The sequence below is a fragment of the Ailuropoda melanoleuca genome, chromosome 6 (assembly GCF_002007445.2).
Source record: "Ailuropoda melanoleuca isolate Jingjing chromosome 6, ASM200744v2, whole genome shotgun sequence".
In the NCBI taxonomy this organism is placed as follows: Eukaryota; Metazoa; Chordata; class Mammalia; order Carnivora; family Ursidae; genus Ailuropoda; species Ailuropoda melanoleuca.
Genome location: NC_048223.1, coordinates 105,856,887 through 105,880,106, shown reverse-complemented (window position 1 = coordinate 105,880,106; position 23,220 = coordinate 105,856,887). Strand labels below are relative to the sequence as shown.

The following is a 23,220-nucleotide window of genomic DNA, read 5'->3' as shown; positions in this document are numbered from 1 at the left end:
CCTGTCCGCAACCCTGCATCCAACCTGCATTTTAAACAGCCTCCAAGCCTTCAATTTGGTGATTTCTCCTTGGGCTGCTCAGCTCACCATTCTTCTCTTCCTTTTCTCCCTAGGCCTCTTCTTGACCCACCAATTCTCATACTCCCTATTCATGAGGCTGCAGAACGATTCATGACTATTCATATGTACAGTCTCCCCCACTTCAAGTAATTTTTCTTACACTGGGTTAGGTGAATAATGTGGCTATTTTTGAATTCTGTTTAACACATGCAGGTATTTTCAGATATCCCAAGGGCTGGTCAAATAATGATGTCTTCTCCTCATAACAGAGAAGTCATTAAGTATATAGCTCCATATATCCCCTTAACTTCTGTTGCTCATAGGACACGTTATGTGCTAAGCGTAATTATCACATGAGTCCAACACACCTTGATTTCACTCAAAGTGGTGAGCATTTGGTCTTCCTCAATGCTCTGGCTGACTACTATGGATAGCTTTTGAGCATTGCATTTGCTCTTAGCATTAACATAGTTCTTCCAAGGCCAAGATGCAACCAGACATACAGCATGGGCAGCCCCCAGCAGCAAAGTAGAAACTGATTTCTGCTTGCAAGCTGAGTTTTCACATCTCCCCTCCTGACCTTGCATGTATTATTTTGAATGTAATGCATTTTTAAATTGCTGCACCATTTTAAAAATGTAAGGGAGAGCTGAATTAAATATTATTTGTGGCATACCCTGGTTTGCAAAGGGCCTCTAAATCTGATCTCTTATATCAGGTCGATGCCTAAATCCCATTACTTGAGATTGCAAATGACTGTGTTTGCAAAATTGTAGATGCACATTTAGAGGCAGCTTCAAAAATTCAGCCCATAATGTTAACTTTGTTTGAAAAGACCTTGATTTTCCAGGAAGCAATCTCAAGCCATTCTGCCTGTTCCTTAACTCTGTCTCTGTCGTGGATAATGTATTAATAGCCTAAAGATGACCTGCCACGTAATACTTCAGGAATCATAGTTTCGGGTCTCAATGAGTTCCTGGATGAAAGGAGCCCATTGTTGAAGCAAAACATTGGATACAATTCCAGAATAGGTGAGATCTACAGAGTTCAAAATTGAGGTAAAGGTACGAGAGGGTTCACACCAACCATGTTCTCTCAAGGTAATCACACCCCATTGTTACCCCGAGTCTCTGCCCGTTGTCTTCTACACCCACANCTGCTCCTGCGCTGAGATGGGCAGGTCTAGGACTCAGACACGTGGGAGTTTTTGCCATAACTGAAATTAACACTTCTCCAAAAGGGCCTGTGCCACTTGCTGTGTGACAGATCACCATAAAACACAGTAGCTACAAGCAGCAAATATTTATTACCTTCCTGTATCTATGGGTCAGGAATCAGGACGTGACTCAAGTGGGTGCCTGTGACTCAAGGCCCCTCACAAGGCTTCAATCAATGTGTTGGAAGTCTCAGCTGAAGGAGAAGGGCAGGAGGAACTGCTTCCAAGCACGCTCATGCAATTGTTGGCAGGGTTCAGTTGTTCCTTGCTGGAACTGAGTGGTTGGACTGAGACTCTCTGTTCCTCACTGACTACTGGCTGAAGACCTCCCCCAGATACTTGCCACATGGGCCTCTCCACAGTGCAGTTCACAGCATGGCAGCTTGCCTTGGCTAAGTGAGCAAGAGAGCACACCTAAGATGAAAACCACTGTCTTTCTGAATCCAAATCTCTGAAGGGACACCTCATCACCTCTGCCACATTCTATTCACTAGAATCAAGTCACTAAATTCAGCCCAAACTCAAAGGCAGAAGACTACACAATGGCATGATCCCCAGATGACAAAGACCACTGGGGGCCATTTTGGAAGCTGCTTGCCACAAGAAGAAATATTAACTATAAATAGACTTATTTTTTGCATATGTTATAGGTGGGAATGTATGTTACCACACAACTTTGATTTTATTTTTTGAGAGAGAGGGGGAGAGAGCAAGCATGAACAGGAGGTGGGGCAGAGGGGGAGGTTGAGAAAGAATCTTAGGCAGCTTCCACAACCAGCATGGAGCCCAACGCAGGGCTTGATCTCACGACCCTGAGATCATGACCTGAGACAAAATCAAGAGTCAGATGCTGAACTGACTGAGTCACCCAGGTGCCCCAACTTTGATAATATTTTTAATGATAGGTTTTAAAGATATTCAAAATATATGTATTTTGATATAATTATTTCCCTTCTGGTGGTAATCAAACCAAAAATATTAAACCCAAACAATTACCAATTCACCCTGCTCCATGTTCTAAGGGATGTGTGCCTAACAAATATTACATTCATTTGCTGGAGGGGTGGGGTGAGGGTGGTGGGTGGAAAAGTAAAGGACAGAGGGTAGGTCACCATACATAAGAAAAGCCTGTGATACTTGGGGAGGAAGGTGTAGATGAAAAGGGGATGGAGAGCTCTGGAAGGGCACTGCTCTTACAGTAAGCCTCTGTAATTGAGAGCCCATAGAAAGAGAAGGAAAGATGAGAAGGTAACATGGATGATCAGGACTTCTGGAGACAAATACAGGCAAAGGAGTTTTAGAAAGACTCACTGTGTGCTGTGTGATATAATGTTTCTTTGCAACCCATTTAAGAAAATGTTCAGTAAAAAGCAGTATTGTTCTGAAATGTTTTCGTATTGAATTTGGGTCATAATCACTTAAATGTAACACTCTGCTGAGACTGGGAAAAACACAATCAAAGTTCTTACTTGGGCTACCTAAACACTGGTGCAAGAAAACAATCCTAGATATTAAAGATATATGCACAAAATATTAATGAAACTATTATTTATGGTAATAAAAAATGTGAAAGTTTCCAATGTCCAATAAAAAGAAAACACAGTAATAAAATATGTATCTTTATATAATGAAGTATTGCACAGACAATTAATAATGATGGTTATAAAGATTTTATAATAACAAAAATTGGTATAATAGAACATTAAGAGGAGGAAAAGTAGATTGTAGAAATTCACATGTAATGTGTGTACGCTATGAATAAATGAGCACATGCAGACAAAAAGAAACTGGGGAAAACAAGAAGAATAGAGCTTGAAAACGCAAGATTGTAATGAGAAGACTTTTAGTCTGCTGTCTTTTTCCATGCCATTCCTTTCTCCTTTAAAAGACATTATCCTAGGACCTCCTATATACTTTTCCTTTTTTCCTACCCTCTCTCATGGCCTTTCTGAAAACCAGGAGAGAGAAGGTGCTGGCACAAACCATCACCAGAAATCTACATTGAGTACACTGACCTTAATCAAAGTACAACAGAGACGTGGAGCCCACCCTGACTATCCTATACACCAGCCACTAATTCAGCCTGCAACCAGGCATCACAACAGCTCAAAAGAGCAGTCCTCAAGAGACTGTCTTCCTGCCCCTCCAAAGTGGGCTGATCTAAAACCAGTATTACACATGGAGAAAGGGGAACCCTCTTACAGTGTTGGTGTGAATGCAAGCTGGTACAGCCACTCTGGAAAGCAGTATGGAGGTTCCTCATGAAGTTAAAAATAGAGCTGCCCTATGACTCAGTAATTGCGCTACTGGGTATTTTCCCCAAAGATACAGATGTATTGAAAAGAAGGGGTACCTGTACCCCAATGTTCATAGCAGTAATGTCCACAATAGCCAAACTGTGGAAAGAGCCAAGATGCCCTTCGACAGATGAATGGATAAAGAAGATGTGGTTCATAATGGAATATTATTCAGCCAACAGAAAGGATGAATACCCACAATTTACATTGACATGGGTGGAACTCAAGGTTCCTAGGTTCAGTTTGCTAACTGAAATAAGTCAAGCAGAGAAAGACAATTATCATATGGTTTCACTCATATGTGGAATGTAAGAAATAGCGCAGAGGATCATAGGGGAAAGGAGGGAAAACTGAATGGGAAGAAATCAGAGAGGGAGACAAACCATGAGAGACTCTTGACTCTGGGAAACAAACGGGTTGCAGAAGGGGAGGTGGGGGGGATGGGGTAACTGGGTGATGGGCATTAAGGAGGGCATGTGATGTGATGAGCACTGGATATTACATACAACTAATGAATCAATGAACACTACATCAAAAACTAATGTTGTACTATATGGTGGCTAACTTAATTTAAATTAAAAAAACAATAAATAAATAAATAAATAAATAAATAAATAAACCCAATACTACATCTATCGACCTCTTATAGGGTTTCTTACACTCAAGACCAGTCATTGTTGCAACCCAAACATCCCAGAAAAGGATTAAGAGTTTAAAGTCCCCTATACCCTAGGGTGTATTACTTTATCAGAATATTCTTCTGCAGTGACGGCAAGAAATGGGAACAAAAAAGACCCCAATCTTTCAGGAGACAGAATAACGAAGGGGAAGTTAATAAGGAAGAGATATTGGAGACATGCTTTATCTCTTTCACAATTCTATTCAAGCAAATGCCGTCAGACCAGAGGCATGTAGAGGCCAGCCAAGTCACACCAGAAGAAGCTGAACCTAGGGAGGGTGAGGGACCATAAAGGCAAAGCTGTGAACCACAAGTATCCACATTGGATGTGCAAAGAAAACGATCTTCCCACCGCAGAATGTGCTTGCCTGTTAAATGTCTCCCAATGGAAGAGTGGAAAAGCTATTCATTTGCAGCTCAGTAGGATCTTAAAAACAAACAAAACAAAAACAAAACAAAACAAAAGAAAACACATACTTTTTCCCCGCATGATAGCTTTGCCCAAGCAGACAAGAAAGGCATTATGTTAAGACACACATTCCGTTTTTGTGTTCTGCATGCAAATTATAATTGCTAAAGCAGCTGGGGTGATAAATGGGAACATAAGACAGGCCTGGTGATCCGCCTGTTAACCAGGTATCAAATGAGTGAAAGGGTCACATATAAAGAAGGAGTTTTCATGTCAGTCAATACTATTCTCTGGGCATGCGTTGGACAGCTGAATCACTCCATAATGTAAGATTCCTAGGTGATCTCTCCTGATGGGGTTAGAGCATCTGGAATTCACAAAGAATATTTTACCTCCAGAGGAAGCTTTTGTTATTGCTAATGAATATTATGCCCTATGCCCTGCCTGACTCAAAGGCACTGTGGGGCACTAAGGAGGAAATGGATAACAATGGCAGCCCCTTACTTTTCCCAATACACGTTCACAGCCATTACAGCAAAGATGAGGCATGTGTGGTCAGTTCTCCCTCCAGCACCCTTGGCAAGAATTCCTTCTGGATCACAGTGTTTTTCCTACAAATCCCCCCCAGTTGCTATTTTCCATCAACTGAAGGTAGCATGGAGAAGAAACTTTACATTCATGAAGGATCTATCCCTAGACAATTGCAAATCTCCAAATTATAGATAGCAATATCTGGGCGATATTACTTGTGAATTGCACATTCACTCTTTGTCTACATATAAGATAAAAGTATTAACATCATCCTTCATCTCAATGTCTTGTTTTTAGCATGACTACACTCCCTCCAGTGTGTCCCCACCCTCCCCAACACTTAACTGCACCATCTCTCCCAGAGAAGTAGTTTTAGGGCTTTTTGTTGTTGATTTGTTTTGGCTGTACCACTGCATAAGAATTATGACTCAATAAAGAGTAGAGGGCAGTAGGGGTTAGGCTGAGAAGTGGATCTTTCCTAATAAATCAGATCTACTCAATTGTTATCAGATGTCCACAGGTATACAAACCTCATCATGCATGGGATACAAATTTGTGTCCCAGAAAAATGATGACTCACTTAGGTGTCATGGTCTTTGGAAATGCTAATAAGCATAATTCTTAATGACTTATAATGTAGAAATGATAAATCTGATATACAATTGAAGAGATGAAATTGCCAAATGTCCAATTGATCATATCTGGTCCTTTACAGAACCTTATGAAATTGACAAGAAGAATCTTGTTCCCATTATACAGATGAGGGAACCACGGCTTGAAGAGTCCTTGTATTGGCCAGAGCAGGGCTCTACACCAGACAGATGCACACTTTGTTTTTCCTCAAGGAGGTTCCGAGTGAATGTTTCTAGTCCTAACCCATACAGGCCAAATCTCTTCAACACAAATGGTTTAGAGCTTTAGACAGACACGGATTTTGTCACTGGGGAAAAGAATGTCTATGTAAAGTGAGCTCTTTCACTGCAACTCCTATGACACCTAGAAGAATAATCATGGCAATTATACATCAGAAACGAAGAAGTGATAATTACGAAGATGGAATTGCCAGCTACCACTTGGCTAGCCAGCACGGGCACTAACTTTTTTATTTCCCCATGGGGGCATATATGAAAGAATCACAGAGTGCAGGACAGATGAAACACAATTATCAGGACCTGGGGATTTATTCTTTCTGCTACACAAAGGAAGGGGGAGGGCACACCGCAGCTGGAACCTTCTCTTCTTGTCCTTTGCAAAACATAGGAAAATGCTGCCCATCGTGCACTTAATTTAATTTCCCTCAGAAACGATGACAAGGCTTATCCAGTCTATTGCACTTTCCTTTTCCATCAACTTGCCTTCCTAGTCAGCCAACAGCCTTGCCATCTCAAGAGTTTGTTCCAGAAATAGCAGAGGGTTTCCCCCCCTCTCTCTTTGAGGGACCTGTGAGCGATGGCACACCGAGAAACTGGTCTCTTGGCTGAGCAAAGGGCTGTAGTCAGATAGCTGGAATATCAGAGAATAAATACGTCCTTTTTCTGCCTTAGTCTATTAAAAAATCCTAATAATTCTAAATCTAATAGTTCCTAATAGTTCAGACCCAATAATAAGTGTAATAACAGTACAGACCAAATAATATTTGGTCTGAAAAGGGCAAAATTAGTGGGGATAATCCAGGTGTTGAGCCAAGAGCACTACCCCCCACTCACTGTGTGAAATCAGTAGGTTGGTACACACTGCGTACTCATGGGATGCTTCTGCAGTTATCTTTCTGAATTCTGCTCATAGTTTTGTGTGTACAGAGGGGTCTGGGTGGAGCCATTGCTTTCAAAGATGTTGGTATGATTATCTATCTATCATCTATCTATCTATCTATCTATCTATCTATCTATCTATCATCTATCATCTATCTATCTTTATATCTACCTACCTATCTTTCTTTCCCTCTATATCTATCTATCTACACAAAGTACTCACCACCATCCCCCACTACACACACACACACACACACACACCACTCGCACCTTATATAACACAAAAATGGCCATCTCATGACTTTTTAAGGGCATTGAACTAAGGTGCTTAAAAAGAGATAGGAAATAGGGACTACTTTCAAAGATTAATTTTGGTTTTGTTTTAATTGAGTATATAATTAAGCATATTAAACACTTGGGTGCATGTTTCCTAATCTCTATTCCTTTGGCCATACCTCTGCTGAAATGAAAGCAAGATACAAGAAGTGTTTTCACATTGCAGCAGGGAAGAACAAAATATAAACTTATACCAAACCACGTTTAGCTTGTTAACACCAAGGTAAAAATATCACTCACATATAAAGGAACACCAATTAATAAAAACACTTTCTGATAGGGCTAATTTTCCATTTGGAACATACACTCACTCTTAAAAAAAGGCTTTTCAGAATGTGCTCCACAGAAGCTGTTCTGAAGGATTTATCATGTGTGACATGGGAAAAGGATTCTTTAGTGAAATAAGTTTGGAAGACTGCTTTGGTCTCTGGGTTTCTCCAGGGTCTTAATTATCCTAACATGAACCCGGCATCTTCAGTGAGGCAGACTTAAATAATCATTACTTAAGATTGCTTGACCATAGAAATGCTTAGGAAAGGAGAAGTATTTTGTGGAACTAATGTTTTTCAGAGTACATTTTAGGAAATACTGCTTTTAGAATGAGTACACAAAATATATAATTTTCCCAAACAAAGGGAGATTAGCACCCAGCCAACAGCCCCCGGTCATGACCTTCTCATGGAGCACCTTCACCCAGTGCTTCTCAAACTTTAATGCACACACTGAGTCACTAGGGACCATGGTATACACTGACTCCTACTCAGGAAGTTTTGCCTGAGACTCTGCATTTCTAACAAGTTCCCAGGTGATGCTGATGCCGCTGGTACGTGAACCACACCGAGTAGCAAAGGGCTAGAACACACGTTGTCTTCAAGTGATGAAGGTGTCCAGTATTATTCTGAGTGCTATGCTCTGATAATTCTTTATCCAAGAGGGTAATGGGTCTGTGGATGGGGCTTACCAGTAAAACCTGTTGGGTGTGATGCGTTCATGCATGAGTTGCCACCGTCTTCCAAAGTCCATGGAGCTGTAGAGCTGCAAAACAATGAAGTGAGGAAAGCATAAGCATCAAGGGCACGGGTCAACATAAATACACATGGCACCCCCCTCGATAAGAACATTCCAGCACACGAGAGTGCCTAATGCACCCAGGTCGGCATCCATTTTATCTAGATAAAAACCTATGAATACGACCATGCTGTGCTTATCACGGTGACTTCTAGCACCAAGTAGGTGCTCAACATATATCCAGTAGACTAATGTTTTTTGAGCTGAGTGTAGTCCTTTCTGATGCCATCCATCGTTCTCTCCTTCAGGGGTAAAGCCTTTCATAAAATTCTTATTTTTCTTCAAATTCCAAGATATCTTTAGCTCCACCCAAAACAACTCAGCAATATTTATTTAAAATGTATTTATTGAATAGCTCCTACGTGTAAGGCACTCTGGTGTATATAAAGATAAAGAAGAGGTAGATTCTGTGTTCTCAGGGAAATAAAACACATATAAAAATATTCATCAGCTGGTATCTGTACAAAATATTGTGCTGTTCAAGTTTTATCTGTCACTGCTCCAATATATAATCTAAATGAAACGGACTCTCCACTGCCAAAAAGGATACCACGCTTCTTTATACTCCCATGTCTTCACAGAGATAAGGCCATGCTTACGCCTAAGTAAACATTACACAAGTGTGGGTGGCTCCCTCCGTGCACCCTTTTCTAACCACTTCAAGCCACTCATCTTTCTCCCTTCTCAATTCACTGCACTCATCTTTGGTTTCCACTGAGCACTTATCATGAGGTAATATGTGGTTATGTCTTTCAGATCTGTCTCATTACTTAGTTGTGTTTAGACTCCTTTAATACATATAAAGTGTTCACTAAATTTTGTTGAATAAATCAATAATTAAAATAGGCACATAAAAATGGATAACTCATGGAATGAGAAAAAATTCTAGAAGAGCCGAATAACTTCAGAAAAATAAAGAAGAACCCCCAGCAGGGCTAATAAAGTCAGATTCCACATTTACTTACTTTAGGATATAGAGTCTGACCACTTTTTAACACATAAGGGAAAGGCCAACATTCCTATAACAAACTAGCCAAGAGTATGGACTTTATTTTTAATTGTATGCCTGAAAGTATAATTGCTCTGACATAATGAAAATAATAATAATATTAATAATTAATAACAATAATTAATGATAATAATTAATAATAATAATAATAGATGGACCACATTGCTCTTTCACATATGACACTGAAAGGAAGGCAAGGCAATTATGACTAACTTGAATCCTTCCTCTCAAGCATTTTCTAATCTACCATGTAGAGTCAACCACTCCCTCCAGGTACCATCGTTATTTTCACTGTCTGCCTCTAAGAAGCTGTTCACGTCAAGGCAATACTGGTTGGCATGCCCCTCCTGCCATTAGTCTATGAGTCATAAGAGGGGCAGGAATCATGCCCAAATCATCTTTGTGTATCAGTGGTTATAGAATACATATACAGGTGAACACACAAACCTCCTATTTCACAGTTAATGAAACTCCGTTTTGGGGAAGTTAAGTTTTGGTCAAAAGAACCAGGATTTAAGTTTGCTAATGCCTGGTTCCTGTCTTCCTCTATGGAGTCATGGCACCTAGTTTATAATGAGAATTCTATTGTGTTTATGTTCTCCACACTTTCACAGTTGGGGAAATTGGGAAAGGCAGAAATAGATGGGCCTCAAGTTTATAGAAATGAGGTCGGATGAAGTATCTTCCCATTATCACATCTCCAAATACTCTTCCCCTATAAGGATGCGCTATCTGGCATACCACACCCAGGTAATGCTGCCATCTGTAATGCTGAGTCCATAATCTTGCAACTCATACAGAAATAATTTTTTAATGAGCTTCTGGTAATCTCAAATAAGCCTTAGGGGACTTAAAGAAGTTTTAGCCCATTTCAATTTAATTCAAATATTCATTGGACATTGACTCTATGAACTACATAAAAACATCTCTTTTTGTTCAGTAAATAGCAAGGAAATATGTGCATGTGTGTGTTGTGATATATTCTCTCTCTCTCTCTCTCTCTCTATATATATATATACATATATATATATACACATACATATATATATGTATATATACATACATATNATATATGTATGTATATATATATATATATATATATATATATATGTATATATATGAAACTCAAAATGTCCTACAAGGCAGTTAAGGAGATATATTAGCATTCCCATTTTATGAATGAAAATACTGGTTCTTGACTCTACAAAGTAACTGTAACAACTATATGAAAACCAAGATGTCAATTCTGATTTAGCTGATCACAGTTTATACTATACTTCACCAGCTCTACCAACTCTCCCAGTATTTACCCAAACTGGGTTCCCATGCCATCAGTAAGCACTAACTACTATGTGTATTCAACTCTGCATATGAGAAAAATAGGCAAAACTATCCCCCATCACCCTTTGTCCCTTTCTTTATTCACCAACGTAGTGAAGAAAACAACTAGCTCTATGCCATTAAAATTATAGAACACACAGAACCACATCCAATTCTTCAGAAAGCAAAAATGACAACCCCTTCCTGAACCTCAACTATACATACAAAATCTCTATCTGCCTTCTGCCCTGTCCACACCAGCTATCTCTAAAGTTCTAGATATATTGTTCCAGGAAGCCTCATTGTTCCATTTTCACCCCTGTTAATATTTCCCATCTCTCAATTTGTACACAGATGACTCTCAAATATACATGCACCACACCAAAGTGGAAAATGGGCCAAAGACTAGAAAACAAGCAAGATTAACAGGAATGTAAATGGAACAATGAACCTTCCTAGAACAACATAGCTGGAGCTAGGCCTCTGGAGATAGGTAGTATGGACAGGAGAGAAGGTGCATAGAGATTTTATAAGGTGAAGAAAACAATAAGAACAAAGGTGTCAATATGGTTGAAGTCTTGAACTTGGCTAATGGGGGAAGCTTTTAAGAGGAAGGAGAGATGTGATGACTGTCACTGGCTAAAAGGAGGTGGAGGCTGTCTGTCCATTTTCCTGTCTGTCTCATTTTCTATACATCCAACTATTTGTGGCTGATCCTATATTTATCTGTATGTATATTTATATTGGGGACAGTGTTGGGAGGAAGGAGAGAGTTGGTAAGGACCAAACCATTGCATTGGGGAAAAAAAAAAATATATATATATATATATTTTTTTTTTTTGCAAGGACTGAGATTTCCATGCAGAGTTTTAAGAAATGGGTCACTCTCCTTCCCATGGCAGGTGTCCGAGAGACAGATGCTCAGACTTAAGACACGCTTAGCAATTAAACACAGAAGAGACTTTGGTTGGAGCCTTCAATAACCCAAAGATATCAGACTCTTTGTCAGCCCAGATCCCAATCATAGAAGCAGAGCCCCAAATCCTGTCAAATAAAACCCAACATGATTGTGTCTTTCTCTGCTGCAAACTCTAGAGACAAGCCAGGGAAGAGCCATGGGGGTCACACTGACACTGCTGGAGTCTCAATCCTCCAGAGAAATTATTAGTCCCTCCATCATGGAGGATCCAGTAGTGGCAGAATGCCCCCACCACAGCTCCTGCTAGGACTCACCCTTAGGAGAAGCATGGCTCCTCTCGTCTCATGCTCTTCCTAACAGAGAAAGAACAAGAGATCAGCTGCTGATCTCCTCATCCAAGCCTGTTCCACCTCCTGCTCCCTTGTCTCTCGTTTTGCTTTTTCAGCTCTTCCATTTGACTGATGGGAGAAAAATTAAATTGAATTCTCTGCCTAGAGGCTGATTCAGATGAACAGAAAGAGCAGGCTCCTATTCATTAAGAGCCTTTGGTTAGCTACCTTGTCTCTCCATCCACAGTAAGTTGCTGAGTCTGAAATGGATTTTATTCTACCGCAAGCTGAATCTTTGTAGTCTCTCCATTCACGTACGTGTTCATCCATTTCTTCCTTCCTTCCTTCATTGACTAAAAGTGTATCAAGAAACCACTATGCTTTAAGCACTGAACTAAGTGCTGGAATTACAAAGGTTAAAAATGCCATGAACAGTGGAAGACAGAAATTCAGACAATTACACTGCCATGCAACGTATGGCATAATATTATTACTAGTTATCTCCACAAGGGTAAAATTGGAAGCCATTGGTATTTTTTCTCTTGGTTATCAGGGTCTTTAAAATTATTAGGAACATGCATTACTTTAGTAATTTAAAAAGCTCTAACATTCAAAGAGAATGCCTAAATTCTTTATTTAGGCAACCATTCAATAGTAAGTGTTACAAGATCATTTAATGATATGAAAATGCTTATGATATATTATTTATTTTAAAATATATTGCAAAACATGTATACATTGACACTAATTTATTTAAAGTATTGCAAAAACTTGAAACACATCAGAAGGAAATATGCAAAATATTAGCAGTGGTTATTTCTGAATTGTGGGACCATGGGTAACACGTACTTTTTAAATCTTTCTATCATTTTCAAATTTCTTTACAATGGACATAATATTTCAATAGTAATATAAGCCAATTTTTATTCTACTTATATCTTATAATAGTAATTTCTAATTATAATGTATATATTATATTTACCTTTAAAAAATTAAAAGGCCAAAAATTAAAATTCCAATTTTTTCCAAGAGGGACCTGGAATCAGACAAAGCAATATGGGATTTTCCACAAAATGGTATTACACAGAGATCATCATGGATAACGGTGAATCCTTCCTAGGACAAGCAACGTATTAGCTCGCATGCTGTTTAAATAGTCCTGCATGGCTTCAACCCAATGTGCTTCATACAACACTAAAATAGATTTTCCAAGCATTAAACATCTTCAGAAACATTTCTTGTTTAGGGGTGCTTGGGTGGTTCAGTTGGTTTTAATCCTCCGACTCTTGATTTCAGCCCAGGTCATGATCCTAGGGTCATGGGTTCGAGCCCCACATCAGGCTCTGTGCTAGCCTGCTGCTCCCTCTCCCCCTCACTCTCTCACTCACTTGCTCTCTCTCAAATAAATAAATAAAATCGTAAAAAAAAACCATGGATGGAACTGGAGGGGATTATGCTAAGTGAAATAAATCAAGCAGAGAAAGACAATTATCATATGGTTTCACTCATATGTGGAACATAAGGAATAGCAGGAAGGACATTAGGAGAAGGAAGGGGAAAATGAAGGGGGGGAATCAGAGGGGGAGACGAACCATGAGAGACTATGGAATCCGGGAAACAAACTGAGGGTTTCAGGGGGGAGGGGTGGGGGGATGGGTTAGCCCGGTGATGGGTATTAAGAAGGGCATGCACTGCGTGGAGCACTGGGTGTTATACGCAAACAATGAAGCATGAAACACTACATCAAAAACTAATGAAGTACTGTATGGTGACTAACATAATAAAAGAGAAAAAGCATTTCTTATTTATACAAAGTTACATATATGAGACTGTTCTCCTCCCCATCCTGCCTCATGATGCCCCCTCCCCGCAAGGATGACATTCCTGGACTTTTACCAGAGAACAAACCAGATCCTCTCCCCTCCCTTCTTCCCCTGTGTGTCATGGTCTCATATCTCTTAACAACCACGTATTAAGTGGCAACACACACACACACAGAAAGCCCTAAATGAATCATTGGAACAGATGGAAAATATGAAAGAACATGCTCTTTTCCTTATTGATCCAGTTATTAGTTCCCTAATTACATCAGCCTGCCAGGGAAAAGCATGTGATAGCTGAAGAACTAGAGGCAATTTAATCAATGTAATATTCCACAAGAGGAACAACAAGTTATAGCTGGAAAGCTTAAGTCCAAAGAATGATATGATTTAATTAGGAGGTTATTGCTTGAACTGGGTCCCCCCAAAAAGATACGTTGCAGTCCTAGCCTCGAGCATCTCAGAATATGACCTTATTTGGAAACAAGGTCTTTGCAGATGTAAACAAGTTAAAATGAGGTCGGGGTGGGCCCTAATCCAATATGACTGATATCCTCATAAGGATAAATTTGGACACACGGGAGCAGAGGGAAGACAATATGAAGACACACAGAGAGAAGGCCACGCGAAGACAGGGGATTAAAGCGAGGTGTCCACAAGCCAAGGGATGTCAAAGTCTAATGACAAATCACCAGAAGCAAAGAAGACACAAAGAAGGGCTCCCCTTTAAATTTCAGAGGGAACATGGCCATGCCAACACCTTGATTTTGGATCTCTAGCCTCTGGAATTGTAGGACAATGAATTTCTATTGTTCCAAGTCACCTAATTCAGGCTACTCTGTGACAGCAGCTCACGTGAGACTAATATAATTGACCCTTGAACAACACGGGTTTGGACTGAGCACATTCACATACACACAGATTTTTTTTTCGATAAACGCAGCCTAGTGCTGTCAATATATTTTCCCTTCCTTATGGTTTTCTTAGTAACATTTTCTTTTCTCTAGATTGCTCTATTGTAAGACTACAGCATCTAAACATGTCACATAGAAAATATATGTTCATTGACTGTTTATGTTATCAGTAAGATTTCCAGTCTACAATAGGTTATTTGCAGTTAAGTTTTTAAGGAGTCAAAAAATATACGTGGATTTTCAACTGCACAGGGGGTCAGTGCCTCTAACCCTTGTATTGTTCAAGGGTCAAATATACAGACATCTTACACCTACCACCAAGAGTAATACAGTTCTCTATTTTTGGGGGGGGTTTTTGTTTTTGTATTGTTTTTCTCTCTATCCCTAGGCATTTAGTTGTAAGACCAGAAGTCTGGTGTATGACCAGATTGTTGAATCTGTGATTAAAAGCCAAAATCTCATTTGCCTATATTTTTCTCTCCTATACATTTTCACCACACCCCTAAGGATAGTATTTTCTAAGAATAAATATGAATTAATAATGACCATATGGCAGTAACCAGACATACTCAGAAGAGGCAACAAACTATGCATTTTATGGGAGCTTTTGGTGATCCAGCCAGATTCCCTAGAGCCAGCATATTGTCCATAAAGAGGGAAGAATGGTTTGGAACACATTTATAAAAAAGCTCTCCCCTGTAGCAAATTCAAACTTAATGTACAGCTGTCCTGATTTTTTTTTCCTCAAAGCCTATGGAAATTTGGTAGATTTCAGCTGAATCATGGTCATGATGGTCTTTGTCTTTCAAATAAAATGAGGCTCGTTTCTGGTAAAAATAAGGTTTCTGCACTTATTTCCTTGGTAGCCACAGAGGGAGTGGTAGAGCTTGGCTGGGCTACGTAGGACTACAGGGATAATCCCCTGTGTTGTGGTAGTTTTTATGTAAGGCAGGAGAGAAACCAGGGTCACACAGTAGCAAAGAGTCCTTTCCAACATGTGCTTCTGGTTCCTTCCTCAGATATTCTCCAAAAAGCCTTTCCCATGATAACTGGTGGGGACAACCCCATCCAATGTCCCTCTCTCTGGGTACAGAGTTGTCCTTAGCAGCTTTTTTCCCTTGCCCTTGACAGATATAAGGCATAAATATATTTATTTTTAAAATAGGCATTCACCTAGTATTGCCATTCTTTTGTAGAAGGCAACATTTTTCTTCTCTTCTCGAAGATTTCTAACCATAGAGGTATTCTTTCTCTCAAATGGCTTACATCGGTCACTCCTTTGTTTAACAAATATTGATCAAATGTCTATTAACAACCAGGCACTGTTCGATGGGTTTAGGATACATCAATGAACCAGACAAAAGGCTCTGCCTGCAGGGATCTTACTTTCCAGGGGAGATCAGGAACTCAAATGCCCTCAAGTCTGTAGCATGAATGTGTGAGGGAGGTGTAAGGAACGCGGTACCACCGCTGGTATTCTTTAGACACACGATCATTTTGCTAGCACTTCACACATGAAGAAACTTTCTTTTCTTACTAAGAAGATGATTTTCCCCATTTTTATTGAAACTCTCGCCACATGAGGGCTATCTTTTGTTTTCCTGCTTTTGATAGAGACACAAGCTCAATATATGGCTTTCCCCTCAACTCTAAGGAAAACAGGTGCAAATGTGATAAACTGTCTGGCAGATGACATTTCCCCACAACACTGGGGAGAAACAGGGAATCCAGAAAGCTCATGTTCCATCTAAAAACGGGCTTAGCTGTTCCTTAGCTGGACAAAGGGAGCTAATTTAGTGTGGTCAGGCTTTGTAATTTTTCAAGGGGATTGAAATTTCAGATTTTTATGAGAAATCTCTGTATTTTTCAGTTTGGGCAAAAAAAAATAAAAATTTAAAATGTATTGCAGGGCAAATCAGATGTCTTGATTTAGCTGGCCACGGGTTGCCTGAGGGCCACCCATTTGTAACCTGAATCTTAGCATAGTAAACATACAAATGCCTGAAGGAGAGAATGTGACTATTTGACCTTGAAGTAGGGTTACCAGATTGAGTAAATAAAATACAGAATGTCCAGGTAATTTGATTTCAGATGAAAAATAAATAATTTTTTGTTTAAGTAGGTAACAGGGTACAGATCCCATATAACAGTAGGGATCTGCTTGTGTTTTTAAAAACATAGTTATTTACCTGAAATTCGAAGTTATCTGTGTTTTATTCATGTGTCCTGTATTTTATCTAGCAACCCTCCCTTGAAGTCTCCCCCATTCCATTTCTAAGCATCTGGAACATAAGACACATCCCCTTATGCTATGTGTCTCTATCCTCTGACATTGGATGTCCCCAAGTGAAGAATTGTAAATACTCCCTGTAGTCTATTAACTCACATCATTACTCAACTTACTTAGTATTCCTTAAGCACCTAGCATGTGCTAGGCTCAGTGCCAGGTTTGATGATCCAAAGATGAATAACACCAGGTTCCCTCATCTCCAGAAACTCAGAACTTCGGTGGGAAGACAGACATGTCAACAGATAAGTGCCACACAACCTAACGAGGCCGATGCCCACAGAGGTGGACAACGGCTGGGGGAATGTACAGAAGGAGTGGTCAGTGCTGCTGGGCCGGGCACTGTGCCATGGGCTGAGTCATCATGAATGAGTAGGAACTGGCCTGAAGGATAAGTTCCCCCCAAACACTACAACTAACAAAGGTGAAAAATTCTGGTCATTAGGAAAGATATTGGAAATAAAACAGAAACATTATCTCATCCTCCTCCAAGAGTATCATTTGCTTGGCCCTGGATCAGCGCACATTGGTCTAAGTGCCACATCAAAAAGGAGAAAGAACAGAGAAGGAAAAGGAGCCGAACAAGGTCATCTAAAGGGTTTAGGAAGAAGAGGAGGAAATAACTGCATGGGAGTGTGGGCTGTGGGTAAAATGAAGACTTCGGGATGAGCAGCAGGAGTGAAGTCTGTAAAAGCAGGGAAATAGAGGCAGATGCACGCTCATTCCTCGGATTTGGAAACACCCTCCCTCAAAACCTAAAAGAGGCAAGATTAAAACCCTGAACATGAAGAACTACTTCTAAAAGCGAGTTCATAAAATGCGCTACTGTAGGAAGTTGGTGAGAACGGCACAGGATCTCCTATAAACAGCATCAAATACAAATTAAGACTCCATGCTTCTCAAAGTTGTTCATCCAAACATCTCCCACAGCCAAAGAGAATACAGCATCCCACCAGGAATCTGAGGGTTTGGCCTTAAGCAGTCTGATAGAAGAATGAAGATCTTCATATCTCTTAACTCTTACCTTGAACTTCCATGGATGTTTTGTAGTCTATGCTACTATATATATGTGCTTAGAATACAAGATTAATTTTTTCACAAATCTTCAGGTGAGTGGACCCTCTAGAAAGACACTCTATACCTATCATACTTACTCCCTTTCACCACTGCCCCCAGGGGTGCATTTTTGAGACAAATTTGAGGAAGAGGGAGAAGGGATACCAAGAAAGTCTGGTAAATATGTATGACTCCTCAGACTTACCCTCCTAACTAGGACTCCAATGTCAGGGGCCACGAGTACATTTGAATAACAAAAGCCTTCTATATTTCCCAAGTCAGTATCCTAGTCTCTGATGGAGGTGCTAGCAACTTAAATGTCTACTTGAGAACACAAAGCACAGATCATGCTCACCCCCACTCTCCCAGTGTCCCCCACCCCTCAGTATAGAGTGCTTCCCCCCTCCCACTGGGCATGCAGAAACTGGCTCATAATGGGACTGATGTCTACACTCTGTCAAAGAGGTGACACCATGTTCATATCCCCACTGCCTATTTTTCCAGGATTCTCTTCTCCCCCTTATTTTCCAAGTTCCAGCCACACTGGTTTTCATTTGGCTTCTCAAACATGTCGTGGGCTCTCCAGTCTCAGAGATTTTGCACATGCTATCCCCTCTACCTAAAATGCTCTCCTGCCACTCTGTATTTCTCCCTCTTTCCATTCATATACTGAACTGCTATTCACATGTCAGGTATCAGCAGAAATAACAGTTCCTAAAGGAAGCCCTCCTTGGTTACCTCCTGCCCATGTACCTTCTGCCCCCATGTCCCTCTGGTCTCTTATTTCATAACATTCATCAAAATATGAAATTACAGGGGTGTCTGGCCCACTCGGTTGGGCATCCAACTCCTGGTTTTGGCTCAGGTCATGATCTCAGGGTCATGAGACTGAACCCCCAGGTTAGGCTCTGGGCTCAATGCAGAGTCTGCTTGTCCCTTTCCATCATCATCTGTCGTCCCCCAACTCAAATAAATAATAAATAAAATATTTTTTAAATACTAAAAAATATATGGAATTACATATTCGTGTAATTATATGATTGATGTCTGTCTCTTTTTGTAGGTAGTGGGGATTGCTACCTTAATAATTCCAAGTGTTTAACACCATGCCAAGTACACGAGGATAGATGCTCATATAAATATTCACTGAATGAATACATAAATATTCTTTTCCAAGTCTTTTTAAAGTTCTATTCTTTCCACCCAAAAGGCCCCGCTTCCCTTCCCAAATCTGTGTAAAGTCTACTCTTCTTTCCATATTAATTCAAACTATCTCCCTTCCATGATGCTATCTGTGGCCATACTTGGCCCAAAGAGTCAAAATTACAACAGGAAAACTGAAAAACTACTTTTAAAAGCAAATTCATACAACTCATTATTATAAGACGCTGGGAAGAAGGGAAGAATGCACTACAAACAGTATCTCTTTTCTCATAATACCCAGTACCCAACCAGATTCTAATAACAGGTTTCTCTTTTTAAGTTCTACAAGTGTTTTTTATTTAATTCCATCAAACAGTGATCTTTTCACACATTCACTAATGCATCAAAACCTCAGGTGATCTCTTCAAACTGATAATTGATTAGAGGCTCCTGGATGACAGGAACCCCCTCTGAAACCTTGATCTGACCCCCTTTCAAAGAAACTGTCCCTGGGCTGCTCGACAACACAGAATCAGAGAATAGTAAACTTCTACAGCTGAGACTGAATCATCTGGACAGTTGTTTTTACACATGGGGAAGCGACGTCTCAGAGAACCTCTGTGTCCTGCCTGTGGTTCCCACACCTCCTCAGCTGTGGAGCTGGGACTCAAACCCAGGGTCCTGACTCCCATCTCAATGCTCTTTTTACTGCATGTGCTATCTTTTTTTTTTTAATTAACTTCATGAATTTAAAAGAAAAACAAGTTAATATTACCTTAAAGGAACAATGGCTCATTTGGGTATGCCATGCATGAATGACACTGTACCTTGAATCTATCCAGCATTTTTATTTACAAGTCATTCTCACAATTCACTTTATCCTCTTTTATACTGAAGAGCATTTTCTGAGGCAACAGTCATATAAAACAATCTTATAAACAATTTACATAGTATTCACCAAAATCCATTCTTTTGTCTCCACAAGCCTATTCTCTTGACCATTTTCTTTTGCAATCAGATTCTATTCATTTTTATACATTATGATTCAGAAACACCTCATATTAAGCAGTGCCCTTTGAACACAAATATTGGTATTCCTCTGTGAGCTGACTTTTTTGTTCTGACTCACAACCCTCCACCCTTACCTATGTTTTCTCTCTCCTTGATGATTTTGGTTTCACACCACATCTTATTATTAAATCCACTTGATCACCTACTTTTCTGGCCTTTTCACTGCATCCAATTTGTCCTTAACTCCTTTCCAAGTTCAGATTTGTTTTTCCTTCCTAAAAGCCTGAATCCAAAAGAGGCATGAAGAACTTAAATCTCTTAGTTTTAGGTCATTCATTTAATTTAAATTACCTTCTCTAAGTATCAAAACGATACCTGCCTTCAGTTTGGAAGAAATGAAGACTTCAGTTTCCCTAACATATGAAACACCATTTAAAACATATCTCCAGGTAGACATTTCAACATGCGCATGATTTTAGTATTAATACATAGCCAGAAAATTTTAAAGTTCATTCAAACTCAAGATAGTAAAGGAAAAAAACAGTGTGTACTTCAGAGATCATTCTTTCCGAAGAATAAGTGGGGAGAGAAAGAAACTAACATTTATAGAGGATTTGCCCCAACAGGCATTTTTGTATATGCTTTCTAGTTTAAATGACACAAAATAAATGGTTAGTTGGTTATTTTTGTCTACTCCTCTAGGAGGAGAACATGGAGGCCTCATGGGTTTTACAAATTTGATCAAGATCTCAAAGCAAATTCTAGAACATCTGATTCCAAAACCACTATTCATTCTTTTTTTTCAAGGCTTTATTTATGTATTTATCAAGAGGAGGGAGGGTCAGAGAGGAGAAGGAGAGAGATCTCAAGCAGACTCCCGCTGAGGGCAGAGCCTGGCATGGGTTTCAATCTCATGACTCTGAGATCACGACCTGAGCCAAAACCAAGAGTTGGATGCTTAACCAACTGAGCCACGCAGGTGCCCAAACCAGGATTCATTCTAAAATACCTGGCTGTCATTGAGAAATGAGTGTTTACAAGGCAACATCCTGGAGTGTGATGGACCTCAAACTATGTCCTAGGAGAAGTTGTAGAAACTTGGGATTGTTGGCACAGAAAACTGACCAATGAGCAAAGAGGTTCATAATGGATTCAAATGTGGAAAAACATTCTTCCATGGAAGGACGATGGAACTTTCTTCTGTGCTGCTTCAGAGGGCAGAAGTAGGACCAAAAGGTCAAATCTGAATGGAAGTAAATATTGGCTTGATGTAAGAAATAATATTCTAATGGAAAGAACTCTTTGAAGGTGGAAAAGCTGCCTCACAGGGCTGCAAGTTCTCCAGAGCCTCACGGGATGTGTTTGAGTAGAAGATGGATGAGCACTTTGATTAAGGTGATACAATCAGGAAATTCAAGTGCCAGATGGGGTTTAAACCAACGACTTCTTATGCCCCTTAAGATATATGATTTTTGATTCTTCATCCAAGAACAGTAATCCTAGGAATAGAACCCAACGGAATATTACTACTCATGCTCTAAACATTTGTACAAGCTGGCAGATAAACTTTCTTCTAAAGGCATTCAAATGTGATGAGAAAGGCCCAGGACTCTGTGTGGCAGGCTTTGGTGGATTCATTCAGTCTCCCTATATCTACCACCTTTATAAAAGAATTCTCAGCCCTTCCCCTCAAGAGTTAGAATTTATTTCTTCACCCTTTTAATCAAGGCTGTCCTTGTTACTTGCTATGGCATCAGAATGCTGTGGAAGTGATGGTGTCCATGTTTTGAGTGTGGTCTCTAAGAAGCCATGAGTATTTCCAATCCTTCAGAGTGCTGTCACCGCCCACATGACACTAGCCTGATGGGGGTTGAAAGATGACAGAGAAGAGAATCTAGGTGTCCTATTGGAGGCCATCTCAAATCACCACATAGCCAGCAGACCTCTAAACATAAGAGAGAGTGAACTGACATCAGCACAGCTGCCTACTCAACCACAGATGACCACAGACACTTGAATGAATCTAGCTGAGACAGTAAAAACCACCCACTAACCCACAGAGTTATGATCAATAATGAATGTTTACTGTTTTCAAGCCTGCAAGTTAGGAAGAGTTGGTTACACAGCATTAGCTAGCTGGTACTTAGAGTCTTAGCTCTATCAATGACCTCACTGGGCTGTTTTTAGGAAGACTTAAATTCTCCAAGCTCAGCCTTCTTATATAAGTATGAAGAAGGGCTTTCTCCAGAATGGTGGCTCTCAAATTTCAAAGTTATCCAGATATCTCGTTTAAAAATGCATGATCCAAGCACCTCTCCAGAAATTCTAGAATCGGGAGGTCAAGAGTAGAGCCTGAAATCTGCATTTTAACAAGGAACAGATGACTGTACACGCTAAGGAGCCACACACTGAGAAACTCTGCTCCAGATAATTCTCAGGGAAGCTTACACATTTATAACTAAGCACATCCCCATCTTCAGCCAAGCACTACCCCATCACAGGTAGGCCATGTCCAGCTAAAAATTCAGAGCTCCTTAGAGACGGAAATATCATAAGCTTTCTCTGGGGCCTATTAGAGAAGAGTGACTTGACCTTAAGTCAGATATCTCTTGACTCCTGGGAACCCACTCCTAGCTCCATTACAGAAGCCATGGCCTTGACAAAGGAAATGGCAGAGTGTTTCTTCTCAAATACCATTCTGTCCAACTGCCAATGCTGGAATACAATTAAATAGCAAAAAGCATAGCTTCAGCTAAAATGCACAGTAACAGCTGGACTGTGTTCCCTAAAAGTACAATGCATTTATTACACAGATAATTAGACTTCCCTCTAGATACGAAAGGGATACGGTCTATGCACTAAGCAAAAAAGACTTACCACAGCCTGGCCAACCCTCGCCCAGAGCTCTCAAACAGTGCTGATCCCTGGGTTCTAAAACAGAGTGAGGAGGGTGATAGGGTAGGGGCTGGAAGACAGAGTTGAGTTGTTGCAACAGAGATCATATGGCCAGCAAAACCTAAAATATTTACTACTCAGTCCTTTACAGAAAGTTTGCCAACCTGGCT

The 23,220-nt window shown here is 40.1% G+C and overlaps 1 protein-coding gene across 1 annotated transcript in view; it reads right to left on the bottom strand.

Annotated features, from left to right (window-relative positions):
* The window catches only part of SORCS3 (sortilin related VPS10 domain containing receptor 3), a 606,047-nt gene that overhangs the window by 199,108 nt on the left and 383,719 nt on the right, over positions 1 to 23,220 (bottom strand). The window contains exon 5 of the mRNA XM_034663620.1: positions 8,241 to 8,314. Within this exon, the coding sequence (XP_034519511.1) occupies positions 8,241 to 8,314 (74 nt within the window). The remainder of the gene's footprint in view (positions 1 to 8,240; positions 8,315 to 23,220) is intronic.